General features: G+C 35.0%; 1 protein-coding gene across 11 annotated transcripts in view; it reads left to right on the top strand.

Annotated features, from left to right (window-relative positions):
• The window catches only part of ANKHD1 (ankyrin repeat and KH domain containing 1), a 170,632-nt gene that overhangs the window by 72,614 nt on the left and 70,265 nt on the right, over positions 1-27,753 (top strand). For 7 of the 11 annotated variants that reach the window (XM_053566458.1, XM_053566459.1, XM_053566461.1 and 4 more), the window contains exons 8-11: positions 1,152-1,389; positions 1,702-1,893; positions 7,852-7,961; positions 17,712-17,768. In XM_053566458.1, coding sequence (XP_053422433.1) covers positions 1,152-1,389; positions 1,702-1,893; positions 7,852-7,961; positions 17,712-17,768 — 597 coding nt within the window. Of the gene's footprint in view, positions 1-1,151; positions 1,390-1,701; positions 1,894-7,851; positions 7,962-17,711; positions 17,786-27,753 lie in introns of those variants that run through there. The other 4 variants (XM_053566462.1, XM_053566467.1, XM_053566465.1 and 1 more) reach the window with 2 other exon arrangements.

Consider the following 27,753-nt stretch of genomic DNA (forward strand, 5'->3'; position numbering starts at 1 on the left):
TGTGAAGAATGTCACTGGTATTTTGATGGTGATTGCATTGAATCTAGATTGCTTTAGGTAGTATGGACATTTTAACAATATTGATTCTTCTAATTCATGAACATGGAATATCTTTCCATTTTTTTTTCATGTCCTTTTCAATTTCTTTCATCATTGTTTCATAGTTTTCATGATAGAGAGCTTTAACTTCTTTGGTTAAGTTTATGCTTAGGTGTTTTATTTTATTTGTAGCTATTATAAACAGGATTACTTTTTTATTCTTTATATAATTTGGATTCATGTCTTTTATCAAATATTTTCTCCCATCTGCCTTTTCTTTTCTTTTTTTTTTTTTGAGACAGAGCCTCAAGCTATCGCCCTGGGTAAAGTGCTGTGCTGTCACAGCTCACAGCAACCTCTAACTCCTGGGCTCAAGTGCTTCTCCTGCCTCCACCTCCCAAGTAGCTGGGACTACAGGCGCCTGCCACAACACCTGGCTATTTTTTTGTTGCAGCCATCATTGTTGTTTGGTGGGCCCGGGCTGGATTTGAACCTGCCAGCTCCGGTATATGTGGCTGGTACCTTAGCTGCTTGAGCCACAAGCGCCAAGCCAGTAAACAGGATTACTTTATTAGTTTCTTTTTCAGATTGTTTACTGTTGGTATATATAAATGCTACTGATTTTTGTCTATTGATTTTGTATCCTGCAACTTCACTGAACTTAAGTTTGTTTTGTTTTGTTTTTTATAAATCTGAAAGTGGCTAAGCTGCCGTGGTCTCAGCCTGGTTCCCAGTAAAACTCCTGAGTTCAAGCAATCCTCCTGCCTCAGTCTCCCAAGTAGGTAGGACTACAGGTGCCTTTTGTAGTGAGAGGGCCTTGTTCTTGCTCAATCTGTTCTGGAACTCCTGAGCTCAAGGGATCATCTCACCTCGACCTCCCAGGGTGCTAGAATTACAGGCATGAGCCACCATGCTAAAACCTATATATTAATGAATTTTTGATAAGGCTTAGATGAGCATGATATGCTAAATCTTCTAATCTTCCTTTTTGCTTTCTTTCTTTCCTTCTTTTCCCAATCTGTTGCTTCTCTTCCTGCACTTAAAAAAAAAAAAAATCTCAAAACAAAAATATTTCCCTCCTTCTTGCTTTACTTCTGAAAATCTGCACATAGGATGGACACGTAGAGGTGGCACGTTTGCTTTTGGATAGTGGTGCTCAAGTGAATATGCCGGCTGATTCATTTGAATCTCCACTGACACTAGCTGCCTGTGGAGGACATGTTGAATTGGCAGCTCTACTTATTGAAAGGGGAGCAAATCTTGAAGAAGTTAATGATGAAGGATACACTCCCTTGATGGAAGCTGCTCGGGAAGGACATGAAGAGATGGTGGCACTACTCTTGGCACAAGGTAAAGCAGTTTTACTACTCTTAAAAGAAAACAGTTTCCTTTGGATATTTACAGTGAAGTTTATTACAACTAACATGTATATTTATATAATTTTGCGTTGATGACAAAATAAATTCTTTCATTAAAATTTTTATGTATTTATTAAGTCATAAACACATATATCATGTATACATTAGACAAAATAAAATTTTAACACAGTGGAAAGAATCACAGAAGCAGAGAAGATAGAGATGATTATCACTCACAATTCGGAAAAATTGCAAATGGAAAAATCTCTTGCAAATGGTTTTATATATTTTTATGTTTTCCCAGGAGCAAATATAAATGCTCAGACAGAAGAAACTCAAGAAACTGCTCTTACCTTGGCTTGCTGTGGAGGATTTTCTGAAGTTGCAGACTTCTTGATTAAAGCAGGGGCTGATATAGAACTTGGCTGCTCTACACCTCTGATGGAGGCTTCTCAGGAAGGACACCTGGAATTGGTTAAATATTTGTTGGCTTCTGGTATGTGGTTTTAAGAATGCCTTCTAGCTCAGAAAGATAAATACAAATAATAGTTTACTTATATGTGGACTCTAAAGACATTTAACTCATAGTAATACAGAAGAGAATGGTGGTTAACTAGAGTATAGGGGGTCAGGAGGAGGGTGGGAGGAAAGGAGAGCTGTTGGGCAGTGGGTACAAAATGGGAGAAACATGTTTTAGTGATCTGTTGCACAGAGTGGTGACTATCATTAACAATAACACATATATTTCAAATTTGCTAAAAGAGTATATATTTTAAATGTTCTCACTACAAAGAAGTAAGTATTTGAGGTGATGGATATATTAATTAGTTTGATTTAATCTTTATCTGTCAATTAAAAATAAAGCAAAATTAAATTTAAAAAACTAATAATCCCTTTTAGAAAAAGGCTTGGATATTATGATCTTAATTTTTTCATGGTTTTTTTTTTTGTGTGTGTGATTTTTTTTTTTTATAGAGACAGAGTCTCACTTTATGGCCCTCGGTAGAGTGCCATGGCATCACACAGCTCACAGCAACCTCCAACTCCTGGGCTTCAGCAATTCTCTTGCCTCAGCCTCCCAAGTAGCTGGGACTACAGGCACCCGCCACAACGCCCAGCTATTTTTTGGTTGCAGTTCAGCCGGGGCCGGGTTTGAACCCGCCCCCCTTGGTATATGGGGCCGGCGCCTTACCAACTGAGCCACACGCGCCGCCCTGATCTTAATTTTTTTTTGAGACAGAGTCTCACTTTGTTGCCCTTGGTAGAGTGCTGTAGCGTCATAGCTCACAGCAACCTCAAACTCTTGGGCTCAAGTGATTTTATTGCCTCAGCCTCCCAAGTACCTGGGACTAAAGGTGCCTGCCATAACACCTGGCTATTTTTAGAGGCTGGGTCTTGCTCTTGCTTAGGCTGGTCTTGAACCTGTGAGCTCAGGCAATCCACTAGCGTTGGCCTCCCACAATGCTAGGATTACAAGCGCGAGCCACTGCCATCACATCTGGCCTTACTCTCTTAATTTTAAAAATTAACCTTAACTTTTTCATTTCTATAAAAGTTGAAAGACAGCTCCACAATGTAACAGCTTTTCTTAGACACCTAAATCTTTAAAGATGTCATTTTTAAAAGGGCTTCTTATTGTTACTAATGTTTGCTTGATGACTATGGGCTTCTTACCTTCTCCCCCTGTTGAATTGTTCATGGCTTCTAAAAGGGAGAAGTTAATTTCTTTTTGATCTGTATAGGAGGTGAGGATGACATGTTCAAGGCTATAATTTGGTCCCTTTAAGCCTGTTCATTTCTAGACATTTCTTTTCTTTTCTTTCTTTTTTTTTTTTTTTGAGACAGCCTCAAGCCATCGACCTGGGTAGAGTACCAAGGCATCACAGCTCACAGCAATTCTCTTGCCTCAGCCTCCCAAGTAGCTGGGACTACAGGCGCCTGCCATAATGCCCGGCTATTATTTGGTTGTAGTTGTCATTGTTCTTTGACAGGCCCAGGCTGGATTTAAACCCACCAGCTCTAGTGTATGTGGCTGGTGCCTTAGCTGCTTGAGCTACAGGTGCCGAACCTCTAGACATTTCTAAGTCATTTTCAAAAAAAAAGAAAAGAGCTACAAACAAACAATGTAACCTAACTGTATGTACTTCATATTAAAAAAAAAAAATTCATCATCTCCTGCAAAAAAGACCCCAAAAAACAAAAAAGAAAACAAAAAAACAAGTGGGAATTAAGTTTTGGCAAAGTGCTTAGTTTTAAAATATTCGTGCTTTATTCATTATTAATCTGTGGTAAGTGATAAGTATTTTTACATAGAATATTTGTAGATTTATAGGATATACTAGAAAAAAATTGATCTGTAAACTTCTATAGGTGTTTTGGAAATAATATGGAAGTTTTCTTTCTATCCAGGTCTGATATGTTGTTTAATACTTGAATACTTGTATAAAGTAGTAGTATATAAAGGAAATAAAATATTTAGCAAAACTTTATTAATCTTTTTGGGTTTTCATTTAACATGAATTTTAATATAACCTAGCCTCAGGTTTTCCTTTGCATTATTACTGAAATAATTTCTTAAAGCATTCTGTTAATAGTTTGGAAAATTTATGGTTAGACAAACCAACCGTAAAGCTAATCTCTTTCTGACTCAGATGCTATTAATCACTCTAGTTAGTGTATATATTATTCAGTCATTGTTCCCTAATTTTCAGTAACTGTGTCCCATTTAAGAATCTTCTTTCTTTTTTTTAGATAGAGTCTCACTCTGTGCCCTGGATTAAGAGTCATCATAGCTCACAGCAACCTCAAACTCCTAGGCTCAAGCAATCCTGCCTCAGCCTCCCAAGTAGCTAGGACTATAGGCAACCCACCACAATACCTGTCCATTTGTTGTCTGTTTTTGGTAGAGATGAGGTCTCTCCCTTGCTCAGGCCGGTCTCAAGCAGTCTGCTGATCTTAGCCTCTCAGAGTGCTAGGATTACAGGCATGACCACAGCACCTGGCCTCAAGAATCTTTCTATACTGGTGATTATCTTTCTACATTCTTTCTATATCCTTCTCTGAAGCTAAAGTTATGCTGTTATAAGATGTTTTTGTTTTTCTTTTTTTTTTTTTGTAGAGACAGAGTCTCACTTTATGGCCCTCGGTAGAGTGCCGTGGCCTCACACAGCTCACAGCAATCTCCAACTCCTGGGCTTAAGGGATTCTCTTGCCTCAGGCTCCCGAGTAGCTGGGACTACAGGCACCCGCCACAACGCCCGGCTATTCCTTGGTTGCAGTTTGGCCGGGGCCGGGTTTGAACCCGCCACCCTCGGTATATGGGGCCGGCGCCCTACCGACTGAGCCACAGGCGCCGCCCAGATGTTTTTGTTTTTCTGAGACTGGGCCTTATTGTGTTGCCCAAGCTTGAGTGTGATGATGTCGTCATAGCCTCCTACAACCTCACACTGCTTCAGCCTCCCAAGAAGCAGGACTACAGGCATGTGCCACCATATCTGGCTAATTTTTAAGTTTTTTGTAAATATGGGGATCTCATTATGTTGCCCAGGCTGATCTTAAACTCCTGGTCTTTAGTGATCCTCTCACCTTGGCCTTCCAAAGTGCTGGAATTATAGGCATTAGCTACCACACACAACCACGTAAGATGTTTTTAAAAGAAGGGATAAATGGGGGCAGCACCTGTAGGTCAGTGGGTAGGACACCGGCCACATAACACCAAGGCTGGTGGGTTTGATCCTGGCCAGGGCCTGCTAAAACAACAATGACAACCGCAATAAAAAAATGGCTGGGCGTTGTGGTGGGCACCTGTAAATCCCAGCTATTTGACAAGAGAATCGCTTAAGCCCAAGAGCTTGAGGTTGTTAAAGATCTATGACGTCCCAGCACTCTACCCAGGGCGACAGCTTGAGACTCTGTCTCAAAAATAAAAAAAGAAGGAATAAATGTTTATTAAGAAATTATAGAATAGCAAAGCCTCCTGTAATACCACCACTTTGGGAGGCTGAAGCAGGATTGCTGGAGGCCAGGAGTTCAAGGCTGCAATGAGGTATGATTATGCCACCGTACTGAGCAACAGAGTAAGACCCTGTCTCTAAAAACAAACAAAGAAGAAATTATTCAATAATAGGCATTCTGCTCTGCTCTTGTGTTATGTCTTTTGATTGTTGTGACTTCCTATGTAGTAAGAAATATTGTAGATATGGAAACTGATATACAATGATGTTATATATAACTTCCCTAACATTACCAATCTAATAGTGACAAAGCCAACGTTAACATTTAGAACTCTTGACATTGTTCTATAGCATCACTGTTAATTCTAATATCAAGCTCCTTTTGCTGATTTGAAATATGTGGTTCCTAGAACTACCTCAGCATTTTAAGAATCACTTTTTTTTACATGATCACTACCAATTAATTTCTTTTCCCCAGGTTTAAGTGTGATTTATTTGCATGAACATTCTTCTTATACTGTTGCATTAAGGAAGATTACAGTAGGGCTATACATTTAAAAAAATAATTTAAAACCTTTTGTTACGACATTTTTGTCTAATACATAGACTACAATGAAGTCATATCAAAAGGATTTAGGAGCTCACCTTACTGACCAAAGATGTTTAAATTGCCCCTTCTTCTGACTATTTTTACATCAAAAAGAATGATGACTGTGATGAGGTAAAAACCATCCTGTAGGTCTAAATCCAAAAGTTTGAAATGATGAGGCCAGGAATGGTGGCTCATGCCTGTAATCCTTACACTCTGTCTCTTGGATTTTCCACAATTTAGTGCATTGAACCCTAAGAACCTACCACTCAGTTAAAACTGGTATTTTAACATGAATGTTTGACTCGTGGCCAATCTTAAATTTCATCTATACTCTCACCTCCCACTTATTTTTTAAAATTATTTTTACTTAAAATAAACATTTTTACCTTTCAGTTTTTAAACTTAAAAAATAAAACCCTTTAATAAAATTATTAACATTTCCACATATATAAAAGATACTTTATAAAAATAACCACAATACTATGTTTCTACCTAAAATTTTTTAATAATAGTTCCTTAGCAAATATCCAAGCAGTTTTCGTATTTCTCTGGTAGTCTTATAAATATGTGTATGTGTCTTTCATGACTTGTTTGACTCAAGATTGAAATAAGATTTGTATAATTATTGTTGATCTATATGTGTCTTTTTTTTTTTTTTTTCAGACAGAGGCTCACTATGTCACCTTGGTAGAGTGCTGTGGCCTCACAGTTCACAGCAACCCAAAACTCCTCCGCTTAAGCGATTCTCTTGCTTCAGCCTCCCAAGTAGCTGGGACTACAGGCGCCTGCCACAATGCCTGGCTATTTTTAGAGATGAGGTCTGGCTCTTGCTCAGGCTGGTCTCAAACCTGTGAGCTCAGGCAATCCACCTGCCTCAGCCAGTGTTAGGATTACAGGCATGAGCCACCACCATTCCTGGCCTCATCATTTCAAACTTTTGGATTTAGACCTACAGGATGGCTTTTACCTCATCACAGTCATCATTCTTTTTGATGTAAAAATAGTCAGAAGAAGGGGCAATTTAAATATCTTTGGTCAGTAAGGTGAACTCCTAAATCCTTTTGATATGACTTCATTGTAGCCTCTAATAGTTTCCTTGCTTTCTGATATGGTAGGGTCTTCCAGCCCTATCTTAGACATTTTCTGCTCTACTTTTAGAATCCATCATTTCTACAAGAAGCTGTAATTACATTTAGAGACCACAGTCTAAGGCAAAGATGCCATTTCCACTTGGTCTATCCTTGTCTCTAGAACTTTTTAGTTGGTCAGGGCTAGGAAATATTTATTTTCCTTATAGATAAAGTAAATCATGAATTCATGCCAATATTTCCAATTCACAACCACAGGGTTTTTAGTTAAGCTCAATAATCTTACATCTGTGTTTTCTCTTAACCATGCTAAAAATTTCTGTTCTCACAAAATGATAACTCACTTGACTCATACCACAGTATCCATAGAAATGTCTCAGAATACAAACTAACACTACCACTAATGTGATTTCTGAAACTACTTGATATTTTTTGTTTTCACAGCTCTTTTTTCCTTAGGGTATATCTTAGTAGTGTAGTGATGTGAAGACAAATTACAGTGTTTAAAAATTATATGTTTTAGTGGGTGGTGCCTGTGGCTCAAAGGAGTAGGGCGCTGGCCCCATATGCCGGAGGTGGTGGGTTCAAATTCAGCCCCAGCCAAAAACTGCAAAAAAAGAAAAAAAATTATATGGTTTAGTTCTTTTCTGTGCGGCTAAAAGTGCTTTTGTAAAGCATATTTAAAGGAAAATTAGGATGCTTAAATTGCATTTTTATACTTTCACATTTTGTATACTTCAATTAACACGATTGCAAAATTGGACTAGCTGATATAATTTTACAGTTCACAAAGTAAATGTAGGATTTGTTTTGTTTGCTAGGTGCTAATGTGCATGCTACAACAGCAACAGGAGACACAGCCTTAACCTATGCTTGTGAAAATGGACATACGGATGTTGCAGATGTTTTACTTCAAGCAGGAGCTGATTTAGTAAGATATTTTTAATTTCAAGTATTTTTGCTGAATTTTAATATTCATTCCTACTTTTATGTTTAGCAAATACTAGTAAAGATCATTAGTTCACATACTTGTTTGTATACAATAACTTTTTAAAAAAAGCTTGGATACTTGTTCTAGTTGTTGCACGTATTGAACGTATTTTAAAATATTTGGTATTGAATAAGGCATATTATTTCTTTTACAAGGTAAATTATTAGTTTGTTTCTTTCATTCCACCCCTTTTGATATTTCTGTACTTTTCAGATTACCCTTTGTTAGACATATCATGAAGTCAATGATGTGTTCACAGAATAATATGTCAAATCACTTTGAATGACTTTCATTTTATTATTTTAATTGACGTATAATAATTGAACATATTTATGGGGTACAGAGTATTATTTTGATTTATGTTTACAATGTGTAATGATCAAATTAGGATAATTAGTATATCTGTCACCCTTTGAGTGATTTCTATTGTTTCTCTGATTAGACATAAAAACAAAGCTACTTTTTTTTTTTTCTGTAGAGACAGAGTTTCACTTTATCGCCCTCGGTAGAGTGCCGTGGTGTCACACAGCTCACAGCAACCTCCAACTCCTGGGCTGAGGCAATTCTCCTGCCTCAGCCTCCCGAGTAGCTGGGACTACAGGCGCCCGCCACAATGCCCGGCTATTTTTTTGTTGCAGTTTGGCCGGGGCTGGGTTTGAACCCGACACCCTCGGTGTATGGGGCTGGCGCCCTGCTCACTGAGCCACAGGCGCCACCCAACAAAGCTATTTTTAATTGATTAACAATCCTTCTAACAACATTATTACAAATTCTTTTTTTTTTTTCTGTTCTTTTAGTATTTTCTGTTTTGGCTTTTCATAATTTCAAATTAGATGGCAGGTTCCTATGTATAGTAAATCTTACAACTATTGTCCCACTTAAAGAGTCATGTTTCTTGTGAAAATGTGTGCTTTGACTAGTTTTTATTTTGTGTGGATGATTTAAACTGCTGTGCTACAGTTTCTCCCAGAATTCTTACACATATATTTCTTTAAAAACTATGCTAGACATACTCAGCATAAATGTTGGAGAGAATTAGCTTTGTTAGTTTTAGTTATTTAGAAAAAACTGCAAGTATTGCCTTTTATTTACTTATTTTTGAGACAGAGTCTTACTCTGTTACCCAAGCTAGAGTGCATGCCATGGAGTCAGCCTAGTTCACAGCAACCTCAAACTCCTGAATTCAAGCAATCCTCTTTTCTCTGGCTCCCAAGTATCTAGGACTACAGGCGCCCACTACAATGCCAACTAGTTTTTCTATTTTTAGTAGAAACAGTGTCTCACTCATGGTCAGGCTGGTCTTGAACTCCTGAGGTCAAAGAATCTTCCTGCTTTGGCCTTCTAGAGTGTTAGGATTATATTCATGAGCCACTCACTGTGCCCTGCCAACTATTGCCTTTTAAATCATTTCCAATAACAGGCCTTCCTAATGTTCCAATTCTGAGAACATTGTTGGAAAAAAATTGTTGAATAAAATAAATGCATAGTTTTATTATGCTGTTTTCTACTAATGCTAAGTATTGTAATGATAACATTATCATTCACTCTTATTAATCATGATCTGCCCTATCAGTTAAAATTTTTGAGAGGTGTACTTTTTATGTCTAAAAATTATGACAGATATATTAGGTAGATCTCAATCTTCTGACTTTTTTCTAGATAATATTTTCATTTTTTAGAGCTATTTCAGATCATCTATAAAAATTAGGAATTGAAATATTTCAGCATTTGAAATAAAGTAGAATATAGCATAAAAGCTTGGATACTATAAGCAAAGTTTGATACTTTTGCCCCTTGAATTTTTATCTGGAGTCTCTCTTCCTTTTTTCATTTTTTATAGCAAAGTCACTCTCTTAACCTGTTGAGAGTTCTTCTGAAAAAATTAAATAGGATAAAGAGGAACTATCTGTTAAATGTACTATAATCTTAGCCCTCTGGGAGGCTAAGGTGGGTGGATTGCTTGAGCTCATGGTTTGAGTTCAAAACCAGCCCTGAGCAAGAGCAAGACCCTGTCTCTAAAAATAGCCAGGCATTGTAGCAGGCACCTGTAGTCCCAGCTAACCAGGAGGCTGAGGCAAGAGGATCACTTGAGCCCAAGAGTTTCTGAGGTTGCTTTGAGTTAAAACACCATAGCACTCAACCCCAGGGCAACCAAGTGAGACTCTGTCTCCAATAAAAAATAAAATAAAATAAATAAGTAAATAAATATAAATGTACTATAATATACAGAAACCATTGGGTGGCGCCTGTGGCTCAAGGAGTAGGGCGCCGCTCCCATATGCCAGAGGTGGTGGGTTCAAACCTAGCCCTGGCCAAAAAAAAAAAAAAAAAAAAAAAAAAAAAATACAGAAACCATACTGATTTTTGACTGAGTTAAAAATTTGTTATTAAATATTTAAAAATACTTTATAGTCTTCTGGAATTAAGTAAATTGAGTGTTTATGATTTAGCTCCTTGGAAGAATTACTTTGAATAACCAGATATAACTATTTGGATTTACTATATTTATTTACATTCAAAATGTAACATTACAAATGGCTCAGATAAATACATACCTTAATTGTCATGTACAGAGGAAGTGCTGTTATTCTAACATAATTATGTATTTTTCTCTTTGATGATCTAATTTTTCTTTCCATATTTATATATAATTATAGACATAGTATATAATTCAGTTTTTTTTATTTTTTTTCCACCATGTTCTATCGTAATCTTTATTTTGCTACATAGTCTATATATTTATGACTTTTGCACAATATTTCATAAGGTTGGTAAACCATAATCATTTGTTTGTGCAATTATTGAACTTTTAACTTGCTTTTCAATTTTCACTGTTATAAATACTGTTAGGTTTAATAACCTCATGTGTGTAGTTTTTTCCTTTTCTTCTTTTGAGTTATTTTATGTTATTGATTTTAACTTTTAATATATTGGCTTGGACAGCAATAAAAAAAAATTACCTATGCCATGTTTTTGCTATCTTTGGAGAGATACCTCAATTTTAATATTATTTCTTTTCCTGAGTATAAACAGCCATATTATTCATAGAAAATGTAGAAATGCTGGGAGTGGCCTGAAGATAGCTGGAGCCCAGGAGTTTAAAGCTGCAGTGTGCTATGTTTGCGCCTGTGAATAGCAACCCTATTCCAGCCTAGGCAATGTAGTGAGACCTCTCACTTCCCCTCTCTTAAAATTTTGAAAACAAAAAGAAAATGTAGACATTATGGGAAAGTATAATAATTTTGATGTTTGAAGGCTATGACTAAAATTTCTAATTTCAGGCTTCATTGTAAGCCAGAAGGAAAGAAAAAGTCCTAGTCAAAAACAAGAAGCATCAGACAGAAAACAATTTTAATGTTTCATATTTGTTTTCATCTCTGTAATTTACTTCAAGTCAGAGCACTTATGGCTTGACCACATTCCTTCAGCCCCCACCTTCATTATGAATTCTCAAGTTCAAGGTGAAGAACTTACATAGTTAAGAGTATAATTTGGATTATAAAACACTACTCTGTTTCTTTCTTTCTCTTGCTTGCTTTGAATTTTGACCTACTTTGGTGTCCATATTTTCCTGGCATCCATGCCCAACCATTTTATTGTTATAGTTGGTTCGTTAATGAAAGTAGTTTCTTGTTAATGAAAAACAACTACATCAAGTCAGTTTCCAAGGTCCCTAAGGATAGTGTGGCTACTCACTTGCATTTAGGTGGCAACATTGTGTTGGCTAACACTTTAGAAGTTTTGATATGGTTAATGTGTTTTTCAAACCGTTTGTGAAGATGGTAGAATCTCTTCATCATGGCATGTTGATTTCAGCATTAAAACTGTGATACATTTATTAAATTAGAAAGAATGTTTGTCATCTGTTAAATATACCTTCACACATATATGCCAACAAAGCTAAAGTTGGAATGAGGGAAACTATATAAATCAGGTAAATAAGTATTCCTTGTCTCTAGCTCCTTGGCCTTTCCTTTCTGAAAGAGGTATATACCGTAGTATAATTGACTCTCCTCTTCCTCTTTTTCCATTTTCTATGTGGGGTTTGGACCAGATGATCTTTAATGACCTGGCTGCAGAAATCTAATTTCATGATTTTTAAAGAACAAATTAACCCAGCTATATGTATGGAGGCATTAGATAGATTTGACGGTCTTTTCATTAGCCCAAGGATGTGTAAAGCTTTATCAAAAGAAAATGAATTTTGAACATATGAATCATTACTTATAAGTAATTATAATAATTACTTATAATGGTGATGTTTTATATAAATTATTGTATCTCTTAAAATCTCTGTGTATATTAAACCCATAATAAATTACCCTGAACATGTTATTTTGGGAGTTATTTACAATGAAAAATTAGCAGATTTTGCTTATTATAAAATTTGATATAGGTTATTTTTTTTTGTTTGTTTGTTTTTGGCCGGGGCTGGGATTGAACCCGCCACCTCTGGCATATGGGACCGGTGACCTACTCCTTGAGCCACAGGCGCCGCTCCAGGTTATTTTAATAGATAAAAGTTTTTAATCCCTAAAATACATAGTTGGATAGGGGTACATCATTATAATTTGACATTATAATGCTAAATTATTTCTTCCATCCTAAATCTTTTTTCCTCAGTGTTTTATCATACTTAAATATTGTCAAGAAATTTGGCAATTTTTATTTTAAGTAAACAATTTCCTCTGCTCTTGTGGAATACTAAAGTTAGTTAACAATATAGTTTTTCTAGTTATTTTTAGAACTATCCAATTATAAATTCATTCTTTTTTTTTTTTTGCAGTTTTGGCCAGGGCCGTGCTTGAACACGCCACCCCTGGTATATGGGGCCGGTGCTCTACTCCTTGAGCCACAGGCGCCGCCCTATAAATTTATTCTTTTTTTCCCCTGCAGTTAAAGTTTATTATAAAGAGCATAATAAACTTGTATTTATATTCTGTTCTCTTTAATGTGTGCCTTTAAACCTTTTAAAATTTCCTTTGTTTAGGATTGTTTTTCAGTTTTGGTTTTCAGGTGTATGTAAGCAATGTTCAATGAAAAACAAGGAATTTAGAATGCCATTTTACTTTAAGATGTTTACCACGTTAGAGATAACGATGGTAGAGGGATTAGATAATCAGGGCCATGAGATAGAACTTGTTTTCTTTATGCCCCGAATGAATCTGCTTTAGATGAATTGGATCAAAGAAAATAATTAAAATCAACCTGAACAAGTATGTTGGGAGCCATACTTAACCATACAGGGTTGGAGTCTTTGCCCATTTTCCTAATTTTTTTTTTTTTTTTTGAGACAAAGAGTCTCACTTTGTTGCCCAGGGTAGAGTGCTGTGGCATTATAGCTTACAGCAACCTCAAACTCTTGGGTTTAAACGATTCTCTTGCCAGGGTGACACCAGTGGCTCAAAGGAGTAAGGTTCCGGCCTTATGCCAGAGGTGGTGGGTTCAAACCCAGCCCTGCCACCCCCCCCCCAAAAAAAAGAAAAAACGGTTCTCTTGCCTCAGCCTCCCAAGTAGGTGGGACTACAGGCGCCCACCACAACGCTAGGCTATTTTTTGTTGCAGTTGTCATTGTTGTTTAGCTGGCCTGGGCTGGGTTTGAACCCAACACCCTGGGTGTATGTGGCTGGCACCGTAACCACTGTGCTACAGGCGCTGAGCCTATTTTCCTAATTTTTGTCTAAGAGAACAAAAGCTTATAATTAATTGAAACATTTTTTTCTTATTTTTAAATAGGTCATACATTTACATGGTTCAAAATTCACAAAGTATGAAAATATATCCTGGGTAGTCAGTTCCTTTCCCTATTGGCAGTCAGTATTTGTTTCTTATATCTTTCCAGAGATATTTTTTGTATATGTGATTAAAAAAAAAATCACATACATTGAAAGAATTTTGTTTTCTGTCATTCCTTACTGAAATAGAGTTTTTATTTTTACCATACTGCTTTTCTTTGTAGTGTTGACCATGACTTTTAAAGGTTTATTATTTTTAACATTTTAATAAAAATTGAAGCTCTTTTGTACTGATGAAGAAATTGGTTCTTTTAAAAATATAATAGTCTGTCACTGACTTTCATCACTGAACATAAAGTAATCTTTCTGACCTTTGTTGTTTTCCTTGGACTTTATTTTGCCAACCGAATGAACTCTTAATTGGATATTTTCCTAGAATTGTTGAGCAGTTAGAAACTACAAGCTTTGGACATGGATACATTAGCACTCTCTAGTCTTATTCCTGGAATTTTTATTTCCTTTTCAATGAGATAGGGTATGGATTTGTTTTAAGAGACAGAAAAATATTTTAAGTATCAGTTTCTGTTCTATATCAGATCTTGAAAAATAGCAAATGTAAACCAGTCTGCTTTTATAAGATTAAAAAAAAATTTAAGCAATGTATTATGTATCTTTCTAGACATTTCTATACTTTTAAACACATATATGTAATACAATATATATTATATAATATCCTTCTATGTCAGATCCTATAGATTTCTTATTCTTTTTCATAGGTACATAGTATTCTATGTAATTTACTAACCATTTGTCTACTCATAAACATCTGAATTGGTAAAAGTTTTTAAATACTACAAATGGTACTGCAGTAAATATTGTTAGGGCTACATTTATATATCTTTGATACCTTAGTGAATATATCTGTAAGAATAAATTCCTGAAAGTGAAATTCCTGGTTTTCAGTGGGGGTCTACATTTGAAAAAAAAAAAAAAAAAATTTTTTTTTTTTTTTTTTTTTTTTGAGACAGAGTCTGATTATGTTGCCCTTGGTAGAGTGCTATGGCATCACAGCTCACAGCAACCTCCAACTCTTGGGCTTAAGTGATTTTCTTCCCTCACCCTAAAAAGCAGCTGGGACTACAGGCACACGCCACAATGCCTGGCTAATTTTTGTTGTTGTGGTTGTAGTTGTCATTGTTGTTTGGCAGGCCTGGGCCAGGTTCGAATCCACCAGCCCACATGTATGTGGCCAGCACCCTAACTCCTAAGCTACAGGAGCCAAGCCTACATTTGAAATTTTGATAACTACTGCCAAACTGTTAAAAAATGCTGAACCAGTCTACGCCTCTATTAACACTTGAGACCTTCCGATTGTCCACATTCTCACAAACATGAACAGATTTCTTCTGTATCTCTTTTCCTCCTTCCTTTTTTCTAGTTTTTAGGGATGGGGAAAGAATTTAATTTTCCAACATTTGATCATAGTCCTAATGTTTGTATTACCTAAAAAAAACTTCTTATTTTGTTTAAAGTAGCCATATTTATTTGTTCCCAAAGCTTTAGTGAACTGTAGAAAACACAGGAATAAAGTTACTTTCTAGAAAAGAGTTGTGACATTATTTAAATGCAAATTTGGAAATATTTTCAACTTAAATTGATTAAAAAAATCAAATATTCAGACAGTATTGACTATATTCAGAAAGACAAAGATTAATATATCTTCTACCATAGAACTTTTATGAATTATTTTAACATTCTCATAGTTATGACATTTACATTTTTTATGACTGTATTTCTCAGTTTTTTAAACTTAAATATATTTATCCATATTATATTTAGGTGGATTCAGTGTTTGCCTTACTAATTGTTCACACTATATCACTTCCTAGTTCCTAAGTTCTTTGACTCATCTTCTGGTTGGCTTGTATTAGTATTTTGATATGAATTTATTCTCCTCAAAAAAGGAGTTTACAAGTGTGTGCATTTTTGAGAATACTGTATGTTGAATTTATAAATAGACGTAGCTATATATAAAATTATTGAATCACTTGTTTTTTTCCCCCTCAAAATTCTAAACCCTTTACATTACCATCTTTGGAAACTAAATATTGCCCAAACTTGTTAGACTTACTCTCCATTATATTTGACTCCTTTTTCTGCCTGGATTATCCTGAGATTCTTTTATTAAATTTACACATCTGGGATTTCATCAGAGTGTGTCTTTTGTTGATTATGTTGTTTTTTTTTCTGGAAAGCAGTGAATATTTTCTCTATCTGAAGATCTTAGGTCTTATCCCTGGCCCCCATGTCCCCCCAGGAATGTTTCCTTCTGTTATATCTTTGAACATTTCTTTTTCTAGTCTGTTATATTGTTTGGGGGTATTTAGTATTTATGTGTTGACTCTTCCTCATTTGTGTTTGTATTATCTTTATATATATGCATATATATATATATCTTTTTTTTTTTTCTCTCACCCTTTTCTTCTGCAGAATCTTTCTTAAGCTTGTCGTTTAGGTCACTATTTTTTTCTGTGTACTTGTTGCTTCTTCTAATGTGGCTTTTATGGTTTCATTATTGCAGGTCGAGTATCCCCGAACCTGCTTGAGTCTAGAAGTGTTTAAGATTTTGGATATTTTTGGATTTTGGAGTATTTTCAGTATATATACCTGGTGCTAATTTGAGTATCTAAAATGTTTCAGTGAGAGTTTCCTTTGAGCATCATGTTGACAACTCAAAAAGTTTTGGATTTTGGAGCATTTTAGATTTTTGGATTAGGGATGCTCAACCTATATTTAGTTTCTTGTACTCACACTAACTTTTAACTCTCCTCTTATTATATTACTTCATTTAGCTGTTTATTTAAAGAGTCCACATTCTCTTTATTTCAAAGAATGGAGAATATTTGACTAAAATTTTATCCTTTCTTTGTTTTTATGGGAGGTTTTTCTTGTTTGTTTTTTTTAGAGACATAGTCTCATTTTGTTGCCCTCGGTAGAGTGCTGTGACATCACAGCTCACAGCAACCTGTAGCTCTTGAGCTTAGGTGATTCTCTTGCCTCAGCCTCATGAGTAGCTAGGATTACAGGCACCGCCCTTATGGGAGCTTTTTAATAGGTTCCATATTGGATACTTTGTGCTTATTGTTGATATTTGAATGGGGCTTGTTATTTGTTGAATATGGGTAGGGGGCGGTTGGCATGGAAAAGAACTGAGTCTAAACAGTTGTTGTCTCTGGATACTTTCTTAACAAATCTATATCTCAGGAACAGTTCTCCCCTTAAGGTAAGCATATCAGTTAGGTGGGAAATTGGAGTGACTTAGATCACATTTCTTTTATCTGGGAGACTTAGTTGACTCTGGTCAATGATTTAAAAGACTTGTTACTGTTTCCTCAATTGTATCACTGTCTTATCATCAGCTAGTTTCTCTCTATCAAGAATCTAGATCAGAGAAAATACAGATATTTCATCTCTCAAGTTCTTTGAAGATTCTTGTTTTAATTGAAAAACATGAGCACTAAATACATTTATAATGGGTGAAAAGCTATGTAACTATTTCGTTATCTTGCAATATTCCCCCCCAACTTTTGATATTCCCAGATCTCTTGATTTTATTATTTTCCTTGGCTAGATATTTTTAAGTTTTGTTCTTGTTTTTGTGGCTTTAGTTGTAATTTAAAACAAAGGCATGAGTTCAAATAATTCAACAGGATTATTTCTGTATATATTAAGGGTTATATTGAAGTTCTATTGGTAGAAGACCGTATTATCACACCCTTAAAAAATTCATACTTTGCTCATGAGATTATGGTCTCTATAGATGAGAATATTTTTACTTGAAGATCCTGAGTTAACAAAGCCCATCATCTGAAGTACCAATCACAAGGTCTTCATGGCCAAGTGTGATTTTTGTTTTTGGAATAAGATCCGTGAGTTCTTCTTTTTCCTTTCGCAGGACAAGCAGGAGGACATGAAGACTATTTTGGAGGGCATAGATCCGGCCAAGCATCAGGTGAGGGTGGCCTTTGATGCTTGTAAGCTACTACATAAAGAATAGATGTTTTAGGTAACCAGAACTTTGGATATCTGAATTCTAGGCAGCATGTTCCAGGACCCAGCTGGGTGACAAAGGAAATACTCTTCAATTGAAAAAAATTAAGAAGTCCCAATAAAAAGATATTTGCTTTACTAGTAGTTTGTTTCCTTAGTATTCTTTCTAAATGACATTCTTTAAAAAATCTCTTAGGCAAAAATAGATTTTCTTATTTAAATAGTTATTTTGGTTAAGAAATAAGTATAATTGTGATGGATGTGTTACTTAGTTCAGTGTAAACATTTCACATTATATATCGAAGCAGTACCCTGAACCCCATAAATGCATCAGTGTACAAAGTTATGATTTAATAAAAAATAATTAATTAAAAAAAATAAATAGTTATTTTGCGTTCTCCTTTATTGGGAGAGTTAGGATACCCTAAAGAGAAAGTCTCAATTATAAAGTTCTTTACATTTAACTTTGTTCATCAAAAATCTGAAACTCAGATTTAGGATGATATATTGAATTGTTTTTATATAATCCTCAGATAGACAAAAAATTAGGTTAGTGAAACATTTGCTGTTCATGTCCTAATTTCTATAAGCTAAAAGTTTAAAATTTTCCTCTTAAAACTGTCTCATATTATTTCATTCCGAAATTGGTTTTTAGGAAGGTGAATATTCATAAGAAACATTGGAGAAAAATGTGTGAATGAAATTTGTGCATGGTAGTTTTATAATAAAACAAATTTAATGTGAATTATAATCGAGAGATATTTGTCTAAATTCAGGAACAGCTCTTAATATTTAAATTAGGGATAAATTGTGATTGGATCACAAATAACTTGGGCCCTCTAAAATACATTTTTCAGTACCAAGACATTCATAATCATTGTGCGTATTAAGTGTCTTCATTATTGGCTTATCGAATGATAAGCTGTTGTATTTTATTTTGAACTAAGTATACAAATTTATTTCACAAAGTAATCATGTGAAAATAGGATCTTTTACTCATGCATTATACTGTAGGCTATCAAGAATGTAAAGCTAAGTGTTATTTCAGATGAAGTATTTCTTTCTCCTTGGATTTGTTAAATGAAATGTGAATGTAAATCTCTCTAGTTTCAAAATTTGGGGTTTTAAAAATAATGAGGTTTGTGGCCCTACTTTCAGAAGTTTATATTCAGTAGACCTGAAATAGGGAGTCTGCATTTTAACTGATATCCCAAGTGATTCTGATGAGAAGTCCTCCCTGCTTCACTTTTGAGACATTGCTAGAATGTATACAGATTATTCTGTATCATTGTTGAGCTGGGTTCTTGTTTCATCTTTTCTTCATAGTTGATCATTCTTCTTCCATCTAAACTGAATAACTTGGTTTTTCTCTCTGTTACTTGTGGCTTTTAGAAAATGTATTAAACACAAGCCCTAGGATAGTGCCTCTTAATCTTTTTGCCACCTTATTACTCCTGAGAGATATGTATCTGATCAGTAATAGTAGATCAATAAGGTAATTGATTAAAACATAGTGGTGGGTTGGAAGAACATCCCCCCCACCCCCCAATTGGGAGAGTATCAGAATCCTCTAGTATAGCCGTTCTCAACCTGTGGGTCGTGACCCCTTTATAACCATGAAAATACATCCTGCATATCAGATATTTACATTACAATTCGTAACAGTAGCAAAATTACAGTTATGAAGTAGCAACAAAAATAATTTTATGGTTGGGGATCACCACAACATGAGGAACTGTATTAAAGGGTCACAGCATTAGGAGGCATTAGGAAGGTTGAGAACCACTACTCTAGTACATACTGTAGTAAATACTGTATAAAATAGTCTCCTTCCTTTTCCCTATGAATCTGGTCATTTTCTCCAGAGAATATCTTCCCCCCAACTCCAAAAGATGCTGCCTCTGTGAGATACAGTTGTAATTCTTAAGTTTATTTCTTGGGTATTCTGTGGCTATGATTTTAAGGAAAATCAGCTTATTTTAAAGAAAATAAATTTCATTTAAAATTAAATTTTGTTATCTAAAGCCAAAGAGAAAATTTTTTTTTACCCTTTTCTCCTCATAGTATTCATTCATTAGAACTAGAATTTTGCAGTGTATTTTTGGTAAATAAGTCTTTAGGACGTTATGAGCTCTAATTATCTGTTTATCAGTATCTTTCAACTGTTAGTGATTGGCTTACCTTAATAAACTTTAAATGTGGAGGCCAGGCTCATGCTTATAATCCTAACACTGTATGGGAGGAAGCCAAGACAGGAGGATTACCTGAGGCCAGGAGTTGGAGACTGGACTGAGCCAAGAGCAAGATTTGTCTGCAAAAAATAGAAAAATTACCCAGGCATGGTGATATGAGCTTGTTGTCCCTGCTACTCTAAAGGTTGAGGCAAGAAGATTGCTTGAAACCAGGATTTTGAAATTGCAATAAGCTATGATGATGCCTGGATGACAAGAGTGAGACTGGAAAGAATAAAAAAAATTTTAAATATGACCTCTCACTTTTTTGTTTGTTTGTTTTTTGGACATAAGGTCTCTCTTTGTTGCCCAGGATAGAGTACAGTGCTGTCATCATAGCTTATTGCAACTTCAGAGCCTTGGGCGCAAGTGAGCAGTCCTTCCTCAGCTTCCCAAGCAGCTAGGAGTATAGACATGTGCCACCATGTCCAGCTCATTTTTATATTTTTTAGTAGAGACTGGGTTCTCAATCTTCCTCAGGCTGGTCTCAAATTCCTGAGCTCAAATGATCCTCCCATCTTGACCTCCACTTTAAAGTGCTAGGATTATAGGTATAAGCTGCCATGCCTGGCTAACTTGTCACATTTTTAATACTAACTTTTTATTAAGGAGTAACATATATGCATATTTCTAGATTTTACTACTTAAAACTGGGAAACTTGTTAATTTTTTCTTTATCTGAAACTATCTGAAATACATAAAACTCCTAATACATGTTTCTTTTAAAGGCCATGTTCTCTCTTTCTAGGTTATTGTGTTTTGAATGAGTTATTTTTAGGTATCTCAAGGTTGTTTAAGTACAAATGACTTCTAACCAAGAAGGTGGTAATTTTAGTATACATTAGAACTCTGTAAGTTGACCACCTAAGGGACTATAACAAACTGGTCAACATATGGAAGTAGTCAACAAAAGAATTAGGACAACTATAATAATATATACAAGTAGCGCATGTCTTGTATAAGAAAATTAGGTCAATTTAAGGAGGTGGTCAATGTAGGGAGGTGGTCAACTGTGGAGCTGCTACTTTATTTGGAAACCTCTGCTTTACCATTTCAAATACAAATAATAGAAATTACATATAAAGTATGGGGGAAAAAAATGAATCTAAAAATATGTAGTTGTGCCTTCCAGAAACAAAAGATCTCTGTGGACTAGAAATGAAACTGAAGCTGGACCCGAAGAGAATTAAGGCTAAAACAATGGGCAATAGGGGCTGGTATTTTAACTTGTATAGGAAGATAAGGATTGAATACATCTCACATTATAGCAGGCAAATAGATTAGTCTACTCGAATGTAGCAAGGAACTGGAACAATAGTGTCCTATTTGTGAACCAAGATGGGAAAAAAACTGAAGCAACTGTCTAGGATTACAGTTAAAAATTAGCAAATTGTTGTAGGAAGCAAAGATAGCAGTGTAACTAAAAACTTGTAGGACATCATTCTTTGATTTTAGAAACAGAATTGCAGAATCTCTATGGGACATGAACCTTAAGTTGCCAGTGGAAGACCTACTTTTTTTTTGTTGTTTGTTTGTTTTTAATTGAGACAGAGTCTCACTTTGTTCCCCTCAGTAGATTGCGGTGGTGTCATAGCTCAAAGCAACCTCAAACTTCTGGGCACAAGTGATCCTCTGGCCTCAGCCTCCCAAGTAGTTGGCACTACAGGCGTCTGCTGTGACACCTGGCTATTTTTAGACAGGGTCTCACTCTAGCTGGTCTCAAACTCCTGAGCTCAGGCAATCTGCTCACTTCGGCCTCCCAAAGTGGAAATCCTACTTCTGAAACAGGCTCAAAGAGCCAGACTGAGGCAACTTCTAAACCATCTGATAAGGAATACATTTGTAGATGGAGAAAACAAACAAAATATCTCCCATGCAAAATGAGCTTTCTCAAATATAAAAATTACAATGCTGAAGCACAAATCCTTGTCAAGAGAGAGTCAAAATGTAAGAAGGCAAAAAGCAGGAAAGGAGAATATACACCAGAGGAAATTGAAACAAAAAATTTTAATTCTGAGATTTTTAAACATGTTCATTTTAAACTATGATTAATAGCCAAAAAACAATGTGGGATAATAAAAGCTGATAATTGCTTATTAAGAATAGGCAGGTTTTTTTTTTTTTTTTTTTGACCTTTTGGCTAATATTAAGTGAAGAACAGGGTATAAAATAAAATTAAAGTTTGAGAGGGAAAGACTCAATATTTAGGATAAAACAGTATATTGGACACAGTTGAATAAATTGGCGAATTAATGAATGAGACAATAAAACAAATAATACAGCATAACGTAAAATTGATAGAAAATACGAAAGAGAAATTGAGAAAAAAAGGATAGATTAAGAAGCTCTACCATGCATCTATTAGAAGTTCTGAATGAAAGGACTGAAATGGAAGAAAGAGGAAAGGTTTAAAGAAGATAATAGTAGAAAATTTTCTAGAATTGACATGAATGTTTGACTGAAAACTTGTATCAATAACTAAGCAGAACAAATGAAACTGTAGAATTTTAAAGGCAAGGAAAAATACCTTCAAAGCTACCAGAGGAAGAAAATACGTTATCTACAAAAGAGCAACCATCAAATTTTTGACATTGTCATCAATAATAATAAATCATAGAAGAAAATGGCAAGTAATGTTCTCACACCAAGATAAAATAACACAATATAGAATTCTATACTCAACTACCATTTCAGAGAAGGAAAAGAAGCATATTTTCAAACCTACAAAAAATAAACGAGCTTACCACCATTAGACCCTTGCTGAAAGAATGACTAAAAGATACATACATCAATTAGAAAACTAAAGCCTTGAGGAAAATATGGGATACAAGAAGCTGTGACAAGCAAAAACTTAATAAAACATATTATAAATACAAATTGTTGAGTTTTAAAACCTAAATTTTTATGTTTAAAACCAAAATTTTAGTAGTACTAAAATTCTAGACAATAGTATAAAATTTAGAAAGATACATTAGAGAGTTAAAAAGGCATAATAGAGTCCTTTTGTTCAGGAGGAGGAGGAGAAAGTACTGAATAATTTTTAAAAGATTAATTTTAGGAAAATATATCAGTATTCAGGCCAAATACAAAGCTATCAAAACTCCATTGTTAAATCAGAGACTTGAATTAGATTTGTAACTAAAATCTAGTAAATGCTGCTTGCAATAGATAAACCTAAAGCAAAATGACAGGAAAAGGTTGACAGAGTGATGGACAAATTTATATAAGACAATATTATTCAGACAAAATGGAATTTTAAGTCAAAAATAGAAATTTTTGACTTAAAAAATTTTTAGAAATACTCCTCCAGCTGATATTATAATTAGTTACTAATCAGTAACTGGCAATCTTATCTTCCAAATAAAATAGAAAACTGCAAAAGTACAAGGAAAATAGCCAGATCTGCATTTTTTTTAAATTGTTTGGGGTTCATTGAGGTTACAAAGAATTAGGTTACACTGAGTGTATTTGTTAGGTAAAGTCCCTCTTACAATTGGGTCATGTCCCCAAAAGTTGTGCCATACACCTTAATCCCCCAACCCCATCCCCCTCCTTTCTCCCTGGATCCCCTGCTCCCACCTTAAATTGATTTGAATTTTTCTCTTATGAGGATATGTATTAGATTGTCTACTGGCTTCATATTAGAATTGAGTACAATGGCAAATCTGCATTTGTAATGGTAGGATTTTTTTCACACACTTCCTTATGAAACTGATGTATCAGATAAAAACAAATGTTCAAAACAGAAAATTAAGTTTTCTCTTATAGAGAGATAACATTCTACTTCCAATAAATATACTTTATATTCTTTTCTAATACATGGAACATTTATAAAAGTTGTCCATGTTTTAGGCCTCAAAAAAAGAGCTGAGAAGCTCCCAGACTCCTATCATATATATGGGCTATATTTTCTGATCTTTAAAATTACAAATCAACAATAAAATATTTTTTAAGTCTATAAATTTGGAAATTTGAAGAAAGATATATTTACATAATCCAGGAGGTTAAGAGGCATTTGGAAAAATTATAAAGGAGAAACTGAATTACCACAAAAACACTACATTTCCAAACTTGGGAGAGGTGGGGAGAGTAGAGCTAAAGTGTTCCTTAGAAAGGAAATTATAGCTTTATACATAAATATATTAGAACTTAAAAAAATGAAAGTAAATGAAACTAATAAGAGAACAACAGCACAAAGAAAGAAGGAAATAATAAAGATAAAAGCAAAAGTTAATACAATAAAATAGATGGAATTTGATTAAAGTAAAATCTTCAGCACAACAAAGGAAACAGTCAATAGAGCAAATAGACTCTATTGAGAGAAAATATTCCCAAGTTACACATTCCATAAAGGGCTAATAACCAGAATTTATAAAGAACTTAAGCAAATTAGCAAGAAAAAGTGGGCAAAAGACATGAACAGAAGGTTCTCAAAAGAAGAAAGACAAATGGCCAATAAACTTGAAAAAATGCTCAATGTAGGCTCGATGCCTATAGCTCAAGCAGCTAAGGTGCCAGCCACATGCACCAGAGCTGGTGGGTTCGAATCTAGCCCAGGCCTGCCAAACAACAATGACAACTACAACCAAAAAATAGCTGGGCATTGTGGCGGGCACCTGTATTCCCAACTACTTGGGAGGCTGAGGCAAGAGAATTGCTTAAGCCCAGGAGTTAGAGGTATCTGTGAGCTGTGATGTTATAGCACTCTACCGAGGGCAATAGCTTGAGGCTCTGTCTCAAAAAAAAAAAAGAAAAAGAAAAAGTGCTCAATGTCACCTATCATCAGGGAAATGCAAATTTAAACTACAATGCCATATCACCTTACCTCAGTCAGAATGAATTTTATTTAAAAGTCAAGAAAACAGGGCTGGGCGTGGTGGCTCACAGCTGTAATCCCAGTACTCTAGAGGCAGGTGGATTGCTTAAGCTCAGGAGTTCTAGACCAGCCTGAGCAAGAGTGAGGCTTCATCCCTATTAAAAATAGAAAAACTAGATGGGCATTGTGGCGGGCGCCTGTAGTCCCAGCTACTTGGGAGGCTGAGGCAAGAAGATCACTTGACTCCAGGATGCCCCGCACTCTAGCCTGGGTGACAGAGAGTGAGACTCTGTCTCAAAAAAACGTTAATAAAAAATAGTTGCTGGTGTGGATACAGAGAGAAAAGAGTGCATATACACTGTTGGTGGCACTGCAAATTAGTACAACCTCTATGGAAAAAACAGTATGGAAATTCCTCAGAAAACTAAAAGACCTACCATTTAATCCAGCAATCTCAATACTGGGTATTTACCCAAAGGAAAAGAAGACTTTTCTTCAAAAAGACACCTGCATTCAAAATTTCACTGCAGCACAATTCATAATTGCAAAGATGTGGAAACAACTCAAGTGCTCATAAAGTTATGAGTGGATTAATGAAAGATGGTATACAATGGAGTGTACCATATTTCACTTATGGTATAAAGCCATAAAAAATGATGAACTAAGGCCTTTTACAACAGTCTGGATGGAATTGGAGACCATTCTCCTAAATTAAGTATCTCAAGAAGGGAAAAACATGGGGTGTTGCCTGTGGCTCAAAGGAGTAGTGCGCCGACCCCATATGCTGGAGGTGGTGGGTTCAAACCCAGCCCCATCCAAAAACTGCAAAAAAAAAAAAAGGGAAAAACAAATACCACATGTACTCACTATTAAATTGGAAGTAACCCATGAGCATACATGTGCACAGAGGGAAGTAAAACTCAGTGGAAATCAACTGGGAGGGATGGGGGGGAAAGGGGAGAGGAAAAACCTACCTAATAGGTACTTTGAACACTATTTGGGTGATAAGCACACCCCTTTAAGCTAGGATTCAAGCATCACAAAAATGATCCAAGTAAACTAAAACATTTGTACCCCATTAATATTTTTTTGGGGGGAAAGTTAATACAATAGAAAACAATAAAAAAGATAAAGAAAATAGAAGGATAAAGAGCAAAATTCTTTTAGTTTTCAAAAAAAGATTATTAAAATAGATAAAATAAGCAAGACTGATTTCTTTAGGGAGAAGGCGGCACAGATAAACAATACAAACTTAAAGGGAGTTACAACAATTTGATATGATAGAAATCTATAAAATTCATAAGGTGAGCATAAGAACTATTAATAAGTTTGAATACTCAGATAAAATGAATACCGACTTTTGCTATACATATCTGAGTTATCAAAATTGACTCTAGAATGGGAAACTCAACGGAACGATAACCTTATGTATTACAAATTGAATCAGTAGTTTAAAATTGTACATCCAGTGAGGATAAAGGTTCCAGATCGATGTATAAGTGAATTTTACCAAATTTTCGAAGAATAATTCCTATATTATTTATTTTAGCTACTCCTAAGAACATAAAAAGAAACATTAAATCACACAATATCTAAGTTTGTAGCCTTGGAAAATAATTTCCTATATTTATGATGGGAAAAATCAGAAATAATTTATATCCTAAAATTTTATTGGTCTTGAGCAAATATTGGCTGTACAAATAAGTCTAAATTGATAAATAGTACAGTGTATATAAATTTGATTCCTATTTTAAAAGAAGGATTTAGTAGATGCTTTGGGAAAATGTTATATATTGTGAATATACATTATTAATTTTAGCATATAAAATATTATCAAATACATTATAAAGATGTAGCATTGTTTTATCAAGTATTTTCACAAATGTAACTGTACTGTTCAAAACCAAATGAATGAGTTATTTATAGGGAGGAAAATAAAATTAGGTAGCTTTTCATACCTTTTATTTCAGGAATTTTATTAGTGTATTGAATTTTGAAACTGGACTAAGAGTGAGGATTTTGGGACTATACTTTCTGATTTCTTGTCTGTTAACAGTTATGGTAATACTTTATATATGTACACAATTTATTTTTATAAGTTTGTTCTGATGAAGGCTTTTAAAATCTTTAGTCTGTATTATTACTTATGAGATCTAATGATGTTGGTGAGTGTCCCTGCGAGGCTTAAGAGATAAGAAAGAGCAAAAGAGAAAGAAAGGAAAAGTGACGTTAATATTGTCCACCCATGTTTTAGTAATAACATATTATCAAGGGCAGATAATCAGTGTCTTTCTTTCAAATGTAGCTACTATCTTAATTTCATGTTTAATTTACTTTTATTTACCTAGTCAAAAATAAAAACTTCAAACCTCAGTACTATGAGAGGGGAGATTTGAGAGGTCATTTATGTTTAGTTTCCTGCTTGGTAAACTAATCAATCACTTCGTTGTTTTAGACATTAGGTATACAATGGTGAACAAAAATGGATATGATGGCTCGGCACCTGTAGCACAATGGTTATGATGCCAGCCATATACACTGAGGGTGGTGGGTTCGAATCCAGCCTGGGCCAGCTAAATGACTGCAACAATAACAAAAAAATAACCAGGCATTGTGGCGGATGACTGTAGTCCCAGCTACTTGGGAGGCTGAGGTAAGAGAATCGCTTAAGCCCAAGAGTTCGAGGTTGCTGTGAGCCGTGACAGTACAGCATGCTATTGAGGGTGACATCGTGAGACTCTGTCTCAAAAAAAAAAAAAAAGGATATGATTGTTGCTCTCAAGGAGCTTACGGTTTTGAGGAGGAGTCACAAACTAATACATCACTGTAGTTTATGAAGGAGAAGTTCATAGAGCTCTAAGTCAATAATAGGAAGAGTGACCCAGGCAGGAGGGGAAATA

Source organism: Nycticebus coucang, chromosome 17, assembly GCF_027406575.1.
Source record: "Nycticebus coucang isolate mNycCou1 chromosome 17, mNycCou1.pri, whole genome shotgun sequence".
Classification (NCBI taxonomy): Eukaryota; Metazoa; Chordata; class Mammalia; order Primates; family Lorisidae; genus Nycticebus; species Nycticebus coucang.